The following is a 16,554-nucleotide window of genomic DNA, read 5'->3' on the forward strand; positions in this document are numbered from 1 at the left end:
AGGAGGAACCGGGACCCTGCCCATCGCTGCACTATAGTTTCTTGACTGCTCCTTCTTTGTTTCTGCATTCCTTCCCTTCCCTGATTAGTAACTGTTTGAGTCTGTCCTTTGGTACTCAGGGAAGGTCTAGGAGGCTAAAATTTTTTTCCTGCAAACAAGAAACAGGGGACCCGGAAAGGATTTGTACCCGGGAGGCTCCCACAGGGTCCTGTCCGGTTTCAGTGCCAGGAGAGAGGACAGTGTGAACAGGAATAGTCAGGGGAGACTTTGGGAAGGAAGTGGCCCTTAATTGAGCCTTAAAGATAGGTAGAGGGGCTTCCCTGGTGGCACAGTAGTTAAGAATCTGCCTGCCAATGCAGGGGACACGGATTCAAGCCCTAGTCCGGGAAGATCCCACATGCCACGGAGCAACTAAGCCCGCAAGCCACAACTACTGAAGCCTGCGCGCCTAGAGCCCGTGCTCCGCAACAAGAGAGGCCACCACAATGAGAAGCCTGCGCACTGCAACGAAGAGTAGCCCCCGCTCGCCGCAACTAGAGAAAGCCCGCACGCAACCAATGCAGCCAAAAATAAGTAAATTAATTAAATAAATAAATTTATAAAAAAACAAGACAGAATTCCATCAGCTATGGCCAAAACGTTGCAGTGGCAATATAAAACTTTGTGGGGAGAGTGTGTTTTAATTCAAACGTTAAGTCAGATCTTCTCTTTGGACAGGGTGATGTCAGAGTTTGAGAGCCCCCAGCAGCCCTGGGCTGGTAGGATGCTGCATGGCTTGTGGAGGCAGTTGGGGGGCAGAGGCCTGGGGGCCAGCGCTGCTGGTGCTTCCGCCTCCTACTGGGTAGGCTGGTTGAGGCTGGAAGGAAGCAGCAGCCAGGAAGGAAGGTGGCAGTGAGAGTGACCCCACCTTTACCTCTGAGGAGGGCAAAATGACCAAGTGGACTCCGACTGAGAGTTTTCAATTGCTTTCAAGCTTTAACATGCTGGAGGTACCATAAAATGGAAATATTCTGTCAGAAATGGGAGGCGGTCTTTAGACTGAAATTAAAATGAGAAGCTGGTAGTCATGGGGGGTCCTGGGGGTTAACTGTTAGGAGCAACAGAGATGGAGGATGAGCTGGTGCTCCGCGGGCATGCCGGGAATCTCCTAAGAAAACCCAGAATGAGAAGAATTTCAAAGTATATTCATGGCAGGATGATGGTTAGCGCACTTACTAAAGATTCCCTGGAAGAGAATTGTTGAGCAAATATTTGAGTGCCCTCTCCGTGCAAGGAACCACATAAAAGATGAAGCAAAAGAGTCATTTCCTCTAAAGAATCCCCAGTCTGGAGAGCGAGATGTGACCCAGTTACAGAGGGGGCTTCCACGATGAGTGATATAATAGAAACGTGGACCAAGGTGCTGAGGACTGGGGATGGTTTCTGATTTCGAGATCCACAGAAGTTTGCTCAAGAAGATACAGAGGTGTCACACTCAGGCGGGACAGTGGCTTTCTAGACAGAGAGGTGGTGGAGAGCAGAAGAACTCAAACTTAAAAGGGAGTGGTTTGGGCCTGGAACCCGGTGCTGCCAGGAAGGGTGGCTGAACTGTAGGCTTCAGGTAGGGGAGGGGAGAGAACGTGTTTTCTTCCTGAACTTTGTTCTATAAGAAGTGGGGATCCATTGAAGGTTTGGAGAGGAAGAATGGCATCAGTAGGACTGTATGTTAGAAAGATGCTTCTGGGGACAGTGAGGAGAATGGGTGGAGGAGGGGTGGCGTCTGGGGGGCTGTTTGAGGGCTGTTGCAAGAGCCCAGGGGAGAGATGTCAGAGGCCTGGGGTCTCCAAGTGGAGGTGCAGAGGAGGGTTGTTCGAGAGCTTCGGTACGTTTCCTAAATCTGAAAGCTCTCTTCTAAAGTTAAATCAGATTCAATTTGTTAAAAAAGGTGCTTTTGACAAATACAGATCTTTGTTGAGCCCTCTTGGTGTCATTGGTGTGGGCTGAGGTCTCCCCATTTTAAGGAATGGAGCCACAAGGAAACTTGGGAGTCGTCGGACGGGGCAGGAATCGGGAAAGGATAGTGATCCGTGTGGAAATTCCTGCTCCTTTGGCCCTGCTTTTGTTGTATACCAGCCTGTCCTAGCGCTCTTCCAGCCTCTCCTGCTGCTGCTTTTTCTTCCTCCCCCATAAACAAAGACATTTCCCAAAGTTCTGTACTTGCTTTTTCCATCCCATCCAAATACTTCTAGCTCTAATGTTTCTGCTCTTCACTTGGGCAAATGGCCTCTCAACCTGTTTGCTCAGAGGGTAAAGTGGGATAGATTATGCACCTGCCTCAGAGAGAGTTGTAAGACTTGAATGAAACACTGCATAGAAAACGCTGCCTAACCCTTGAAGGAAAGTAAGTGCTCAATAAATAAGCATCTAGTACATATTTCCATGCTTACGGTGTTCCGTCATTTTTTATATTGACGTAAATTTAATCTTTCTTTTGAGTTCTTTGAAGGTTTGGTATTATTTTTCGATCTTAAGTGTCGAGCACTGTACTTGCCCAGTAAGAGTTCAAAATGTGATCTTACTTCCTTTTGTCTGCCAGATTGATATTTCAGATTCCTCTTCAGTAGGGCATGGGGTTGGCCTTTCCTAGGGATGGATGGATGACCTTCATATCCTTTTCTCCTCTGCTTGGGACCAGGGGTCCCATTTATGGAACGGCTGACTGGCGCTGGCAGCTGGGGAACAAAAGAGCAAACACGGACGGTCCTGCCCCTCGTGACCACAGCCTTGCTGCCTGCACACATTGTCTTCGTTAGATGAGTAATCTAACAAATGAGAAACCACATTCATTTTACAACCATCAGAATGAAAGTTCAGGACTGAACAGGAAAAGGGGGTCCTTTTCATGAGAGAGGAGTGTTGTCGTGTAAATAGGCAGCTAAGAGTTGGCTGATGTGACTGTTGGCGGCTGTGGGGTACTGTTGAGCCCGCAGGCAGAGGAAGTGCAATCAGGAAACGGGGAAGCTGTGCTCTCTACAGAAAAGCAAGGCTGAAGCGTGGCAGTTTATAAACTAGGCTTGTGTTGGAATAAAGGGTGTGGGCTCGGAGACCCTGCTCACTGGCTGTCTCCATGGCTTTTTTCTTTAGGATACCTGTTGACCAGGGAAAGTTAGCCTTGTAAAAAGACCAAGAGATAAACGAGGGAGGGATTTTAGTGACTTTGTCATCTGTAAAGTAGGAGTTGGGTTGGATGAGAAACCTTAATTCCCTCTAGTGTTAAAACACAGGTCCTTGTAGATTCTTTGTTCAACCCCAGGATTTCTAGGATGGTCCAAGCTGAGCCATTGGACCAATTCTACAAGCTTGTTGAGCGAAGTTGTTGCTGGTAGACCGTCCTCTAATTGACTTGAGGCTGTCTAAATCCTGTGGCATCATGTCTGTGAAATCTGATTGCTATTCTCCTTCTATTATTTAATGGCAACTTAACTTCAGTATTGCATTTTCTGCTAGAAATAATATAATATTGTAAAGTCCAACAGCAAATCTCTTTCTGCACTTGATGTTCAATACCCCCATCTCTCATTATTCAGTGTTGAGCTGCATATGCGTTTTTCCTAGTTGATCGTCTCATTATTTGATGAACACTGCCCTTCTCAAGTCATGTGATGTTATCCTCTATTTCTAGCTATTGTGGACGATGAAAGACTCTCAGCAGAGGAGATGGATGAGAGGAGGCGGCAGAATATCGCGTATGAATATTTGTGCCACCTGGAGGAAGCCAAAAGGTAAGATTCAAACTCAGTCCATTTGCGCACCTTCTCTTGGAGATGAGCTTTGGGGTACTGTATTTTTAATAACTCATCTGCAGCCTTTTTGGTAGTAAGCTAATGGGAGAAGAACCACCTGGGTTTTGTAAATGGCAGAACTGAGAAAAAGTTGCTACCACAGCCATGGTCAAGGCACTAGGGAGGCAACTGTTCCTTTTTCTTCCTTAGAGCCTCCTAGGAAATCTCTAGGCAAATTGCAGATTATTTCAGAATTTCTCATCTCTCTGGCACGGATGTGGGGAAGCAGCAGAGACTTAAATCAACTTCCTTTTCCTCCACAGCCTCCTCATATCTTTTCCCCAACTCTACCCCAATGATTATAATTATTACTACTCTTATTAATTAATGTATAATTATATATCCCTATATACCCAGTAGAAAAATAGCATTTCAGACTGAAGTCCATCGTTCACTAAGCTGGAGAGTAGGTTTATGACAGCAATCTCCTTTTTAACCCATGGGTGTGTGACCACTTAGGATATGTTGTCTCTAAAATCACACTGACTCTTTTAGACTTTTTAGATTACAAGTCAATGTTGGGTTCTCCAAGGAGAAAGTGAAGATAAAGTATTTGCACTTAGGCCTCGGTATCAGGGGAATCAGAACTTTGTCCTTTGCTGGGTGCATAAGGCAGTGCCCATATGCCATGGGTTAGATTCTGATTTAATGCTTTGTGCTGTGATCAAGCAACAGTATTGTTTCATGGACAGCTATGTTCCGGCTCTCTCATCTCTGTAGAAAATAAACATTGAGTTAATGGTCATTGGTGTTAATTATCTCTGATCGCTGATAAATAGCTACCTACAGAGCTAGAAGAATGAGGTTTCTAATCACTGTTTTGTAGAAGAACATTCAGTGACACATGCACTAATTTGGCCTCAAAATTGCTTAAAAGGGGGTTTTCCGAGGTTGTTTAATGTTTTAACAGAGCCGTGTAGCTCTAAGCTCTAAAGGCTCAGGTTTTAAGGTTATTTAATGTGTCTGGAAGTTAACAGTCAGGTTGCAAGTCACTGAAGACTCACTGTCAGTCTAAGATTACTAAAAACATGCTTTTAGTCAAATTGTGGCTAAAGTTAGATAGGGAGAGGGATTCACAGACATTCAAAATAAACATGCTGGAGTTCCCTGGTGGCGCAGTGGTTGGGAATCCACCTGCCAATGCAGGAGACACGGGTTCCAGCCCTAGTCCGGGAAGATCCCACATGCCGTGGAGCAACTAAGCCCGTGCACCGCAACTACTGAGCCTGTGCTCTAGAGCCCACGAGCCACAACTACTGAGCCCACGTGCCACAACTATTAAGCCCGCGCACCAAGACCCCGTGCTCCACAAGAGAAGCCACCGCAGTGAGAAGCCTGCGCACCGCAACGAAGAGTGGCCCCCGCTCGCCACAACTAGAGAAAGCCCGCGCACAGCAACAAAGACCCAATGCAGCCAAAAATAAATAAATAAATTAATTAATTAATTTTAAAAAAGACAAAGTTTAAAGAAAAAAAATCAACATAACAATTAGTCCAAGTTCTTTGAAGAAATCTTCCTTAGGAATAGTTTTGTTGAAAGAATAGATTGTAAAATACACAGCTTTTCCTCTAGGATGGTTTTCATAAATTTATCTTACAAGGAGAGATTAGATGTAATATGTATTTATGAATCTTTTATTAATATCTGAACACTTATTATGACTTTCAGGGAAGCTGTTTTTTTTTTTTGCGATACGCGGGCCTCTCACTGTTGTGGCCTCTCCCGTTGTGGAGCGCAGGCTCCGGACGCGCAGGCTCAGCGGTCACGGCTCACGGGCCTAGCCACTCCGCAGCATGTGGGATCTTCCCGGACCGGGGCACGAACCCGTGTCCCCTGCATCGGCAGGCGGACTCTCAACCACTGCGCTACCAGGGAAGCCTAGGGAAGCTGTTTTGTGGTTATGGAGTATGTAAAAATTATGTGGCTATTAAAAGATATGTTTGCTATGATTTCAGAAAGCATAGTGTACAGAATTCGATGGTCCTGAACTCAGGAAATAAATGAAGGGGTGAGTTAGTATTCAAAAAGTTATTTATTTGAAAGGGTTTATTGCCTGATCCTTTTACAATGTTAATGCCTTAGGAATTTATCATACCGGGTTTATTATAGTGCATGCACGTGTGTGTTCATGTGAGTGTAGTTGCCTTAGAATACTGAATTTCTACTGAATGGTACACTTAGAATGTGAAAGTTTAGCTAGGAACTGTTTCTTATTTATTTCAGTTGAACTGACTTTGGTGCATTTCAAGTAGAGATGTATTGGGTCTGTCATTGTGCCTCTATTTTTTCTTTCCAAGGGTGAGAACTGGAAGGATACCTAGCCTATATGTCCTGTAACTCAAAATTCAGAGTTGTAAGAGTCCAGTGTATCTTTAAGTTTGGTTTTATTACTTTCAAGATTCTGTGATCATTAATCTCAGACCATTTAAAAGTTGCTTCATTCAGAGGAGGATATCACTACCAACACTATAGAAATAAAAAGGATGTTGACGGAATGCTATGAACAGTGATATGTCAACAGATTAGTTAACCTAGATGAAATATACAGATACCTAGAAAGACACAAACTACTAAAACTGACTGAAGAAGAAATTTTAAAAACTGAATAGATGTAAAACAAGTAAAAAAGATTGAGTCAATACTCAGAAACCTTCCCGCTCTTCCAAAAAGTGTAAGGGGAGAGAACACTTCCTAACTCATTCTGTTGAGACCAGTATTACTCTGATACCAAAACTAAAGGTACCTCAAGAAAACTACAGACCAGTATCCCTTATGAATACAAATACAAAAATCCTCAACAAACTCAAACTGAGTTCAGCGACATCTAAAAAGGATTGTATACCATCAAGGGGGATTTATCCCAGCAATGCAAGCTTAGTTTAATCTAAAAATCATTCAATCAAGACAATTCAGTGGGGGAAGAAAAACAGTCTTTTCAACAAATGATGCTGAGACAACTGGATATATACATGCATAAAAATGAATTTGGATCCCTACCTCATACCATATACAAAAATTATCCTAAAATGGTTTTGTTAATCTAAAGGTGTGAACCACAACTGTAAATCTCTTAGAAGAAAACACAGCAGTAAATCTTTGTGACCTTGGGTTAGGCAGTGGTTTTGAGACTTGACACCAAAGGCACAAGCCAAAAAAAGAAAACTAGATAAATTAGACATCATGAAAATTAAACCTTTTTTATTCAAAGAGATGTCATCAAGAAATTGAAAAGACAACTCATGGAATGGGGGAAAATATTGGCAAATCATATATTTGATAAGAGACTTGTATTCAGAATATATAAAGAACTCTTACAGCACACCATAAAAAGTAAATAGCCTAATTTAAAAATGGGCAGGGCTTCCCTGGTGGCGCAATGGTTGAGAGTCCGCCTGCCGATGCAGGGGACACGGGTTCGTGCCCCAGTCCGGGAAGATCCCACATGCCGCGGAGCAGCTGGGCCCGTGAGCCATGGCCGCTGAGCCTGTGCGTCCGGAGCCTGTGCTCCACAACGGTGAGAAGCCCGCGTACTGAAAAAAAAAAAAAGGGCAAAGTTTCTGAATAGACATTTTTCCAAATAAGATACACAAATGAACCATAAGAACAGGAGAGGATACTTAACATCAGTCATTAGGGAAATGCAAATCAAAACCACAATGAGATACCGTTTCATGCTAGGATAGCTATAATCAAACAGAATGACAATCACAAGTGTTTTTAAGGATGTAGAGAGATTGGAACCCTTGTACATTGCTGGTTGGATTGTAAAATGGTGGAGCTACTTTGTAAAACAGTCTGGTAGCTCCTCAAAAAATTAAATACAGAGTTACTATATGATCCAACAATTCCACCACTAGGTATATCCTCAAGAAAATTGAAAACCTATGTCCACACAAAAACCTGCACACAAATGTTCATTGAAGTGTTATTCATTAGAGCAAAAAGTGGAAACAACTCAAATGTCCGTCTACTGATGAATAGATAAACAGTGTGTGATATATCCATATAATGAAACATTATTCAGCTATAAAAATGTATTAGCAAATCAGATTTAACAGTGTATAAAAAGAACTATATAAATCACAACCAAGTGGAATTTATCCCAGGTTTGCAAGGCTGGTTCAACATTTGAAAATCAGTTAATGTGCTTCATCACATCAACAGTCTAAATAAGAAAAAATCATATGATTATATCATTAGATGCAGAAAAAGCATTTGACAAAATTCAGTACCTATTCATGATAAAAATTCTTAGTAAAGTAGGAATATAGGGAAACATCCTGAACTTGAGAAAGACTATTTACAAAAACCCTACAGCTAACATCATACTTTCTGGTGAGAAACTTGAAACTTTCTCACTAAGATCAGGTACAAGCCAAAGGTATTCCCCCTCATCGCTCCTTTTCAATATTATAGTGGAAGTTTTAGCTAATGCAATAAAACAAGAAAGGGAAATAGACGATATACAGATTGGAAAGGAAGATAAAATCTTTGTTTGCAGATGACATGATTGGCAATATAGAAAACCTGAAAGAATAAAAAAAAAATCCTGGAACTAATAAGCAATTATAACATGCTTGCAGGATACAAGGTTAACATACAAGTCCATTGCTTTCTTATGTACCAGCAATGAACAAGTGGAATTTAAAAGTAAAATACATTACCATTTACATTAGCATCCCCCAAAATGAAATACTTAGGTATAAATTTAACAAAATGTATACAAGATCTATATGAGGAAAACCACAAAACTCTGATGAGTGAAATCAAAGAACTAAATAAACAGATATTCCATATTCATGGATAGGAAGACTCAATATTGTCAAGATAGTTCTTCCCAGCTTGATCTATAGCCTCAATGCAATCCCAGTCAAAATTCCAGAAAGTTATTTTGTGGATATCAACAACTGGATTTTAAAGTTTATATGGAGAAGCAAAAGACCTAGAATAGCCAACACAATATTGAAGGAGAACAAAGTTGGAGGAATGACACTACCTGACTTCAAACTTAATATAAAGCTACAGTAATCAAGACAGTGTGGTACTGGTGAAAAAATGGACAAATAGATCAGTGGGACACAATAGAGAGCATAGAAGTAGACCCCTGTAGATACAGTCAGTTGAACTTTGACAAAGGAGCAAAGCAATACAGTGGAGCAAAGATGGTCTTTTTCAACAAATGGTGCTGGAACAACTGGGCATCCACATGCAGACAATGAAATCGCGACACAGACTTTACACCCTTCACAAAAATTGACTCAAATGGATCAGATCAACATGTAAAATTGAAAACTATAAAACTCCCAGAGGCTAATGATAAAGGAGAAAACCCTAGATGAACTTGAGTATGGCAATGGCTTTATTTATTTATTTATAGTCATTCATTTATGCATGCATGCTGCACAGGGTCTTAGTTGTGACGTGTGGGATCTTTAGTTGTGGCACGTGAACTTTTAGTTGCAGCATGAGAACTTTTAGTTGCAGCATGAAGGTAGGATCTAGGTCCCCGACCAGGGATTGAACCCTGGCCCCCTGCATTGGGAGCATGGAGTCTTACCCACTGGACCACCAGGGAAGTCCCTGGCAATGGCTTTTAAGATATAGCACCAATGTCATGATCCATGAAAGAAAGAATTGGTGAGCTGGACTTCATTACATTTAAAAGTTTCTGCTCTGCAATAGACAATGTCAAGAGAACGAGAAGAGAAGCCACTGACTGGGAGAAAGTATTTGCAAAAGACACACTGATAAAGGAATGTTATCCAAGATACATAAAGAACTCTTAAGACCCAACAGTCAGAAAACAACCTGATTAATATATGGGCCAAAGACCTTAACAGACACCTCACCAAAGAAGATATATAGATGGCAAATAAGCATAGGAAGAGATGCTCCACATCATAGGTCATCAGGGAAATGCAAAATAAAACAACAACAAAACACCACTACACGCCCACCAGAATGGCCAAAATCTGAACACTGACAACACCAAATGCTGCCGAGGATGTGGAGCAACAGGAACTCTCATTTGTTGCTTGTGGAAATGCAAAATTGTACATAGTTGGGATATAGTTCTACAGTTTCTTACAAAATTAAACACATTCTTACCATATGACCCAGCAATTGTGCTCCTTCTATTTACCCAGTGGAGTGAAGGCTATGTCCACACACAAAGCTACATATGGATGTTTATAGAAACTTTTTTCATAACAGCCCAAACTTGGAAGCAATCAAGAGGTCCTTCAGTAGATGAATGAATAAATGAACTTTGATACATCCAGACAATGGAATATTATTCAGCACTAAAAAGAAATAAACTATCAAGCCATAAAAAGCCACAGAGGAACCTTAAATTCATATTATGATGTGAAAAGAGCCTATCTGAAAAAGCTACATATTATTATGATTCCAAGTATTTGGTATTCTGGAAAAGGTAGAAGTGTGGAGACAGTAAAAATATCAGTGGTTGTGGGGAGATGGATGAGTATAGAGGCACAGAGAATTCTTTAGGGCAGTAAGAATACTCTGTAAGATACCACAGTCATAGATAAATGCCATGATGTATTTGTCCAAACCCATAGAATATATAGAAACAAGAGTGAACTGTAATGTAACTGTGGACTTTGAGTGATTGATACGTCAATGTAGGTTCATCAGTTAAAATAAATGTTCCACAGTGGCGGGGGATGTTGCTAATGGGAGAGACTGTGCATGTCTTTGGGGGCAGGGGGTATATGGGAAGCCTCAGTACCTTCCCCTCAATTTTGTTGTGAACCTAAAACTGCTCTAAAAAAAAAAATCTTAAAAAACAAAGGATGAAGTACTGATACATCCTTACAACATGGGTGGACCTTGAAAATATGCTGAATGAAGGAAGCTAGACACAAAAGGCCACACATATTGTTATGATTCCATTTATATGAAATGCCCAGAATAGGCAAATCCATAGAGACAGAAAGTAGATTTGTGGTTGCCTAGGGCTGGTGGGATTGGGGGGTTGGGGAGCGATGCTCATGGTATGAGTTTCTTTTTGCTGGGACCAAAATCTTCTAAAACTGATTATGGTGATGATTGCACAACTCTCTGAGTATACTAAAAACCACTGAATTGTACGCTTGAAAGAGTCAGTTGTCTATATATCTCATTAAAGCTGTTATTAAAGAAAAGTTCCTTTGCTCAGCTTGGCTTGGAGAGGTCCTTAGTAAAGCTGTTGAATATGATTAAATGGTGTTTAGCAGATAAAGTGCATATGGAAGGTCCTCCAAACATACATGAGATGTCTAAACACCTTTTACCAATTTTTTTGTGAGCATCCACCGTGTGGAAACAGGCACAATAGGGTCACTTTTGGAGATGGAGACCAAACAGCTAATAATTCTGTGTTCAAAAAAGCTCACTGCTATGAGGTTAAAGCTTTTCCTCATGAGTTTAAAACTCCTTCCTTCACTTTTATTTGCTTTATTAATCTCTCTGTATGTGTGTGCATGGGTATCTCCCTGTATCTAACCCACCATCCTCCTAAATCTCTCTCGTGTATTCACGTCTCTATTCCAGCATCAACCTACTGCAGGCTTCCAACAGCACTTGCTAGATTGCTATAGTGGTCTCTAACTGGTTTCCCCACACCTCTGGTTGCTTCAATCCTTTATCAGATGAATCTTTTCAAAATTCTGATCGGTTCAAAATCTTCCAGTGGTTTCTCAATACTCAGGATAAAAACCGAACTGCTTTAGGGACTCATAGGTTCCGCATAGTTCAGTCATTCCAGCCTCTCCAGTTTCATCATGTGCCCCGTTCCCTATTGCTCTATCTTCCAGCCACGTTGACCCCTTTTCATTTCCATGTTTTCTCCTACACGGGATGTTTGCATGTGCTGCTTCCTTTTCCTCGTTATTGAGTGAGACTCTGCTCTGTCTTCAGATGGAAGCTCACTTTTTTCAGGGAATCCTTCTCTGACATCACCATCTGGGTCAAATACCCCAATTATAAGGTATCCGTGACATCGTGTCTCCCCTGTATTTGAATGAATTACTTAATGCCCAGCATTGAATTTTTGTTACTAATGAGGATTGATTGTATTCTGCTTCTTGTATGTTTTAGTTCTCCTGGAGGTAACAAGTAGGATATGAGTTAGATTCATGGTAGACAGGATTCTAGATGATTTGGTTAGACTGTCAGCCTGGAGGTCAAATTTGATATTTGTCTTGATGGAAGATTCTATATTATAGTCAGATGTGACCCACTGACCCACTGTCTAGTGATTCTAGACAACTTAATGCCACTACAGTAAACTAGAAGATACCCAGAAAAGAGTATAGAGCATTTTTCAATGAATGAAGAGAGGAAGAGGTAGCTTGTGTATTAAAATGACTGTGGCTGAAATGATTGCTCACAGTTTATAAAATGCTGAAGTCTGTGTATAAAGCCTTCTTAATTAAGTCCCAAACACTAATATTAATGGCAATGAAGGAAAAATGAAAAACACATATTTTTAGGGCATATCTCAAAAAAGAGAGATAACTACTTTACAGAGTGGCTCTTCACCCCAGGAGGTGTGTTTCTCTACAGGCTAAAGGGTTTAGATGATGTCATGGAGAGCTAATCATAATGGTGGCAGGAGGGCAGAGGATGTCTGGCATCTGTATTCGTTATCCATGACTGTGTTTACTCTCAAACTTAGTGACTTAAGCGACAAATTTTTGGTTTGTTTGTTTTATTTTTCTTTGTTTTTGTTTTATTTTTTTAACATCTTTATTGGAGTATAATTGCTTTACAATGGTGTGTTAGTTTCTGCTGTATAACAAAGTGAATCAGCTGTACTTATACATATATCCCCATGTCTCCTCCCTCTTGTGTCTCCCTCCCACCCTCCCTATCCCACCCCTCTAGGTGGTCACAAAGCACTGAGCCGATCTCCCTTCTGAGGGTCAGGAATCTGTGCAGAGCTTCCTGGGTCCCCTGGTTCTGGGTCTCTCACAAAGCTGTGGTCCTCTCGAGATTCAGGCAGGACAGATCTGCTTCCGGAAGGTCACTTGGTGTTGGCAGCTAGACTTTGGGACTGAGGACCTAGTCCTCCTCGGCAGTTGGCCAGAGACTTCCTTTGACATATGGGCCCTCCCTAGGGCAGCTCACACCGTGGCAGCTGGCTTTCATCAGGGTGAGCGAGCCTGAGAGCAAGAAAGGGCACGTACAGCAGAAGCCAGTCTTCTTGTAGCCTCAAGTTCTCAAAAATGACATCCCGTAGTTTGCTGTGTTTTATTCATTAGAATCAAGTTACTAAATCTGTCTTGTGTTCAAGGGGAAAGGACTACACAAAGGGATGAATTCAAGAAGGTGAGGATCACTGAGGGCCACCTTAGAAGCTGCCTTCTACAGGGTGTGTACATAGCCTTTGAAATTGACCCCAGAAAGGGGCAGTTTGTGTGTGTTTGGGGGGGTGAGGGGAATAGACTTTATTACCGTCGGAAACCAAACCAGGAATTAGATGATGACTTGGTCTAAATGGTGATGGTACTAAGGTTATTTATGCCTTGATGTTTTTGAATTGTGAGCCATTTTAAACTAAGTTGTTCCTTCCTCTACCATATTAAATAATACTAAATGGATTAAGTTTTCTTTTCAGGTAGGCCCAGAAAGCTAACTTGATAGCTTCTTTGCAGTGTGAATTTTGCTGAAATGAGGCAGACAAGTCTGCTATTTATATGGACTTTGAAAATTCTCTCTGATGCCGGAAATCTCGCTCTTTAAATGAAAGGAGTTGCCTTTCCAAAAGAATTAATACTGCTGAGTAGATTTCATATTAATCTCTGCAAAATATATTTAAATAACGAAAATAAGTCTATTTTAAGAACTTCAGTTCTTCAGTTTTTTAGGACAACTGTGCAAAATTGAAGATAGTGGGTTCTCTTTGGGGATTGAGGAAGGAAATCCAGCTGGAGCTGTTATGAAGGTCAGGGAATGGGAGAGGGAATCTTGGCAAGAAATGGAGAGGGAGTTTGCAAATTGCAGTTGAGCAAATAGTTATGAATGGGGTTGCTATTGTGTTTCCCAAGGAAAGTTCCTGAAATATAATATTCCTTTTTTTAAGGAAAGAGAAAATGCATACAAATCTTTTGCTGTGCTTACTTTTTCTGTCTTACCTCTGAAAATAAACAAAGCGAAAAAGCCTTCCCTTGGTGATGGGCTTGTTTAGAAATATTATCTTCAAAGAGGCCTTTATGTGAGCCAAGCTGTTCTTTGTATTAGCGAGTCTGGGACAGTTTTGTATGTGCCCTGGAAAGGAAACAAAACACGGGTGTGATTCCTTTTGTGTCAATGCTTACAACTCAGATACCAAAAGGACACCTCATTGATTAGATCAAGCTTCAAGCTCTGGCCTTACCAGTAGTGAGTTAGAGAATCAGCTCTGAAAGGAGAAACGTTACAAATGTTTAAGCGAGGGAGAGCCTGGCGTGTGGGATTGCTTAACTCTGAGTATTTATGATTACATACTTTAAGAAAAAGAATCTATGGACTGGAGAATGCTTTAGAGAATCCTCTGGATTTCCTCTGCACTTTTGGACCTCACTGTCTTTATTCCCAAGGATGCTGCCCATGGCTGTGTTCATACGCAATGCTAATAGAAATTTGGAATTGGGAGGGAAATACCTTTCTTGGTAATCCACTTATTGAGAGACACGTTGCTGCTCTATACAGAACGTTAATGAAGTTTTAAGGAATTCCTAACTGCATTTTCAAACCATAAATAGCTTTCATGTTTCTATGGTGATTCTTCATTTCCCCCTTCTTCCTTGTTCTCTCCCTGACTCTGCCCTCACTTCTGCCGTCCAGGGGGACAAGATGAAGGGTGGGGTTGCTCCATGCAGCTGCTGGCAGGCTGGTGGGGCAGGGGGCGCAGCTGAGTTGAGAGCAGGGGCCCTTCTCAGGGTCTGGCTCCTCCAAGGGGAGGGCCTGCCGCTGAGGACTGGTCTGTTTGGGGCTGCCTTCTAACCGGCTGGCCTCGGGAGTCATAGGCCAGAGAGACACAGGATCTTTCTTGGCAGTCAGGGCTCGACCCAGCAAGGCACATCCCAATGGTAGGGAGAGGCAGTAACCTGTGAGAAGAAGGTTGTGGGGCGTAGCCTGGGCAAGGGTGAGGCTCAGTAGGCTGTCTCAGTGGAACCAGAGGAGACAGGGTACCAGCCAGCCCTGCCTGCCGGGGTGTGGTGCTTGTGGCTGGAGCCTCAGGGGCTGCCATCCAGCTGGGCAGTGACCGGGGATTGTGGAGCGGGAGTGGGAGGCACAGACATTAAGGTTATAAAGGGAGGAGCCATAGGGTTTGACAAGGGAGTGGATTTAGGGAACAGAGGACACTGGGAGGTCAAATGCCTTGGGGCAGATCTAGACTCGCGGGATTATCAGCCAAGCCTGGGGTTGGGACACAGAGTTGGGAGACTTTTGTTTTTAATTTCATAGGTTTTGAGTTCTAACCTTGGGTTTGTGTTGGATAAGTGCCAGTCAGGTGTGATCTAACATGAAAGCATAACTTCTCAGAGCGTTGATATTTTTAAATACAAATAATCAATATGAATCTTTTCCAGCCAAGGGGAAGTTGAGCAACTGACACTTGATCCCAGAGTTCACATTTGTTTCTCAGGCTTTTTGAAGCTGGAGAGCTGGGAGGTGTTTGGAATTTTCTATGGTCTCAAACATTCTTTACTACAGGGGTTATCACACTGAGTGTCCAGTCACCAGGCGTGGTGCCCGGAGCAGTCAACTTACACGGGGTTATCCCCATTTTATAGGTGGAGAAACTGAGTCCTGGAAAAACTTAAGTAGTTTTTCTAAGGTCACGGTTAACTGGCAACATAAACTGTATTCCAACTCTGCCTGTCTGACTTCAAAACCTGTGTGCTTAAAGGCTAACACTGTCTGACTTCTTTATTTCTTCATGTGTTTTGATCATGTCTTAAGTTCAAAACCTTGGTTTGGGTGGTCTTGGTTTCTAGGTTCTATGTGGACTAGCTTTGTTCTCATTCTTTTTTTTTCTTTTCTTTTCTTTTTTTCATTTTTGGTCACGCCGCACAGCATTGTTCTCATTCTTGATCAGTTCTCAGTTCTTGAGTTTTGGTAGAATTAACAAAATATAGCCATACATTGGCTTTCTGTTTCTCTTTTTCTGTCTCTTTTTTTCCTTTTTCTGGTGCTTACTTGTTTGGTTTTGTTTTAACTGTGACTACTACTAATAGTTTGTTCTGGGAAGAATTTACCTGGTATTCTCCCTCCCTCCCTTTCTTCTCTCTGTCTCTTTTCTATCAGTCTTCTTAAAGTTTTAGTAGGAATTTGCACTTTTCAGTATGTAGATTTTATTCTCTTCTCACACGAGATGGTTCTGGTGCATCTTTCTTCTGGGTTGTGACTGGATTCTACATGCAACTCATCGCTTGTCTTTTTGGTTCTGCCACTGTTGTGGCTGGTTTGAAAGAATGCTTTGCTTTTTTGTTGAAACATCAAAAGGTATGAAGAGCAAACATTGCTGAGGTCTCTTCCTTCCTGTATGAATCTCCCCACCAGATGCTGCCTCATGCTGTGATGCTTAAAAGTCATAGAACAGTGTCATCATTCAAGGCATAGAGGGACTCCAAGCAAGGCTGCTGGAGGACGATATTGGTACAAGCTTGTTACACAGTGATTTTTCTCTTGTGTCGCATTTGTAGGACGGTCTTCCACTGGCTTTTTGGTCTGAACATTTTT

At 42.0% G+C, this 16,554-nt stretch overlaps 1 protein-coding gene across 2 annotated transcripts in view; it reads left to right on the plus strand.

Moving 5' to 3' along the window:
- The window catches only part of IQGAP2 (IQ motif containing GTPase activating protein 2), a 293,990-nt gene that overhangs the window by 44,204 nt on the left and 233,232 nt on the right, over positions 1-16,554 (plus strand). For both annotated transcript variants that reach the window (XM_067731039.1, XM_067731040.1), the window contains exon 2: positions 3,662-3,761. In XM_067731039.1, coding sequence (XP_067587140.1) covers positions 3,662-3,761 — 100 coding nt within the window. The remainder of the gene's footprint in view (positions 1-3,661; positions 3,762-16,554) is intronic.

Source organism: Pseudorca crassidens, chromosome 3 (assembly GCF_039906515.1).
Source record: "Pseudorca crassidens isolate mPseCra1 chromosome 3, mPseCra1.hap1, whole genome shotgun sequence".
Taxonomy (NCBI): Eukaryota; Metazoa; Chordata; class Mammalia; order Artiodactyla; family Delphinidae; genus Pseudorca; species Pseudorca crassidens.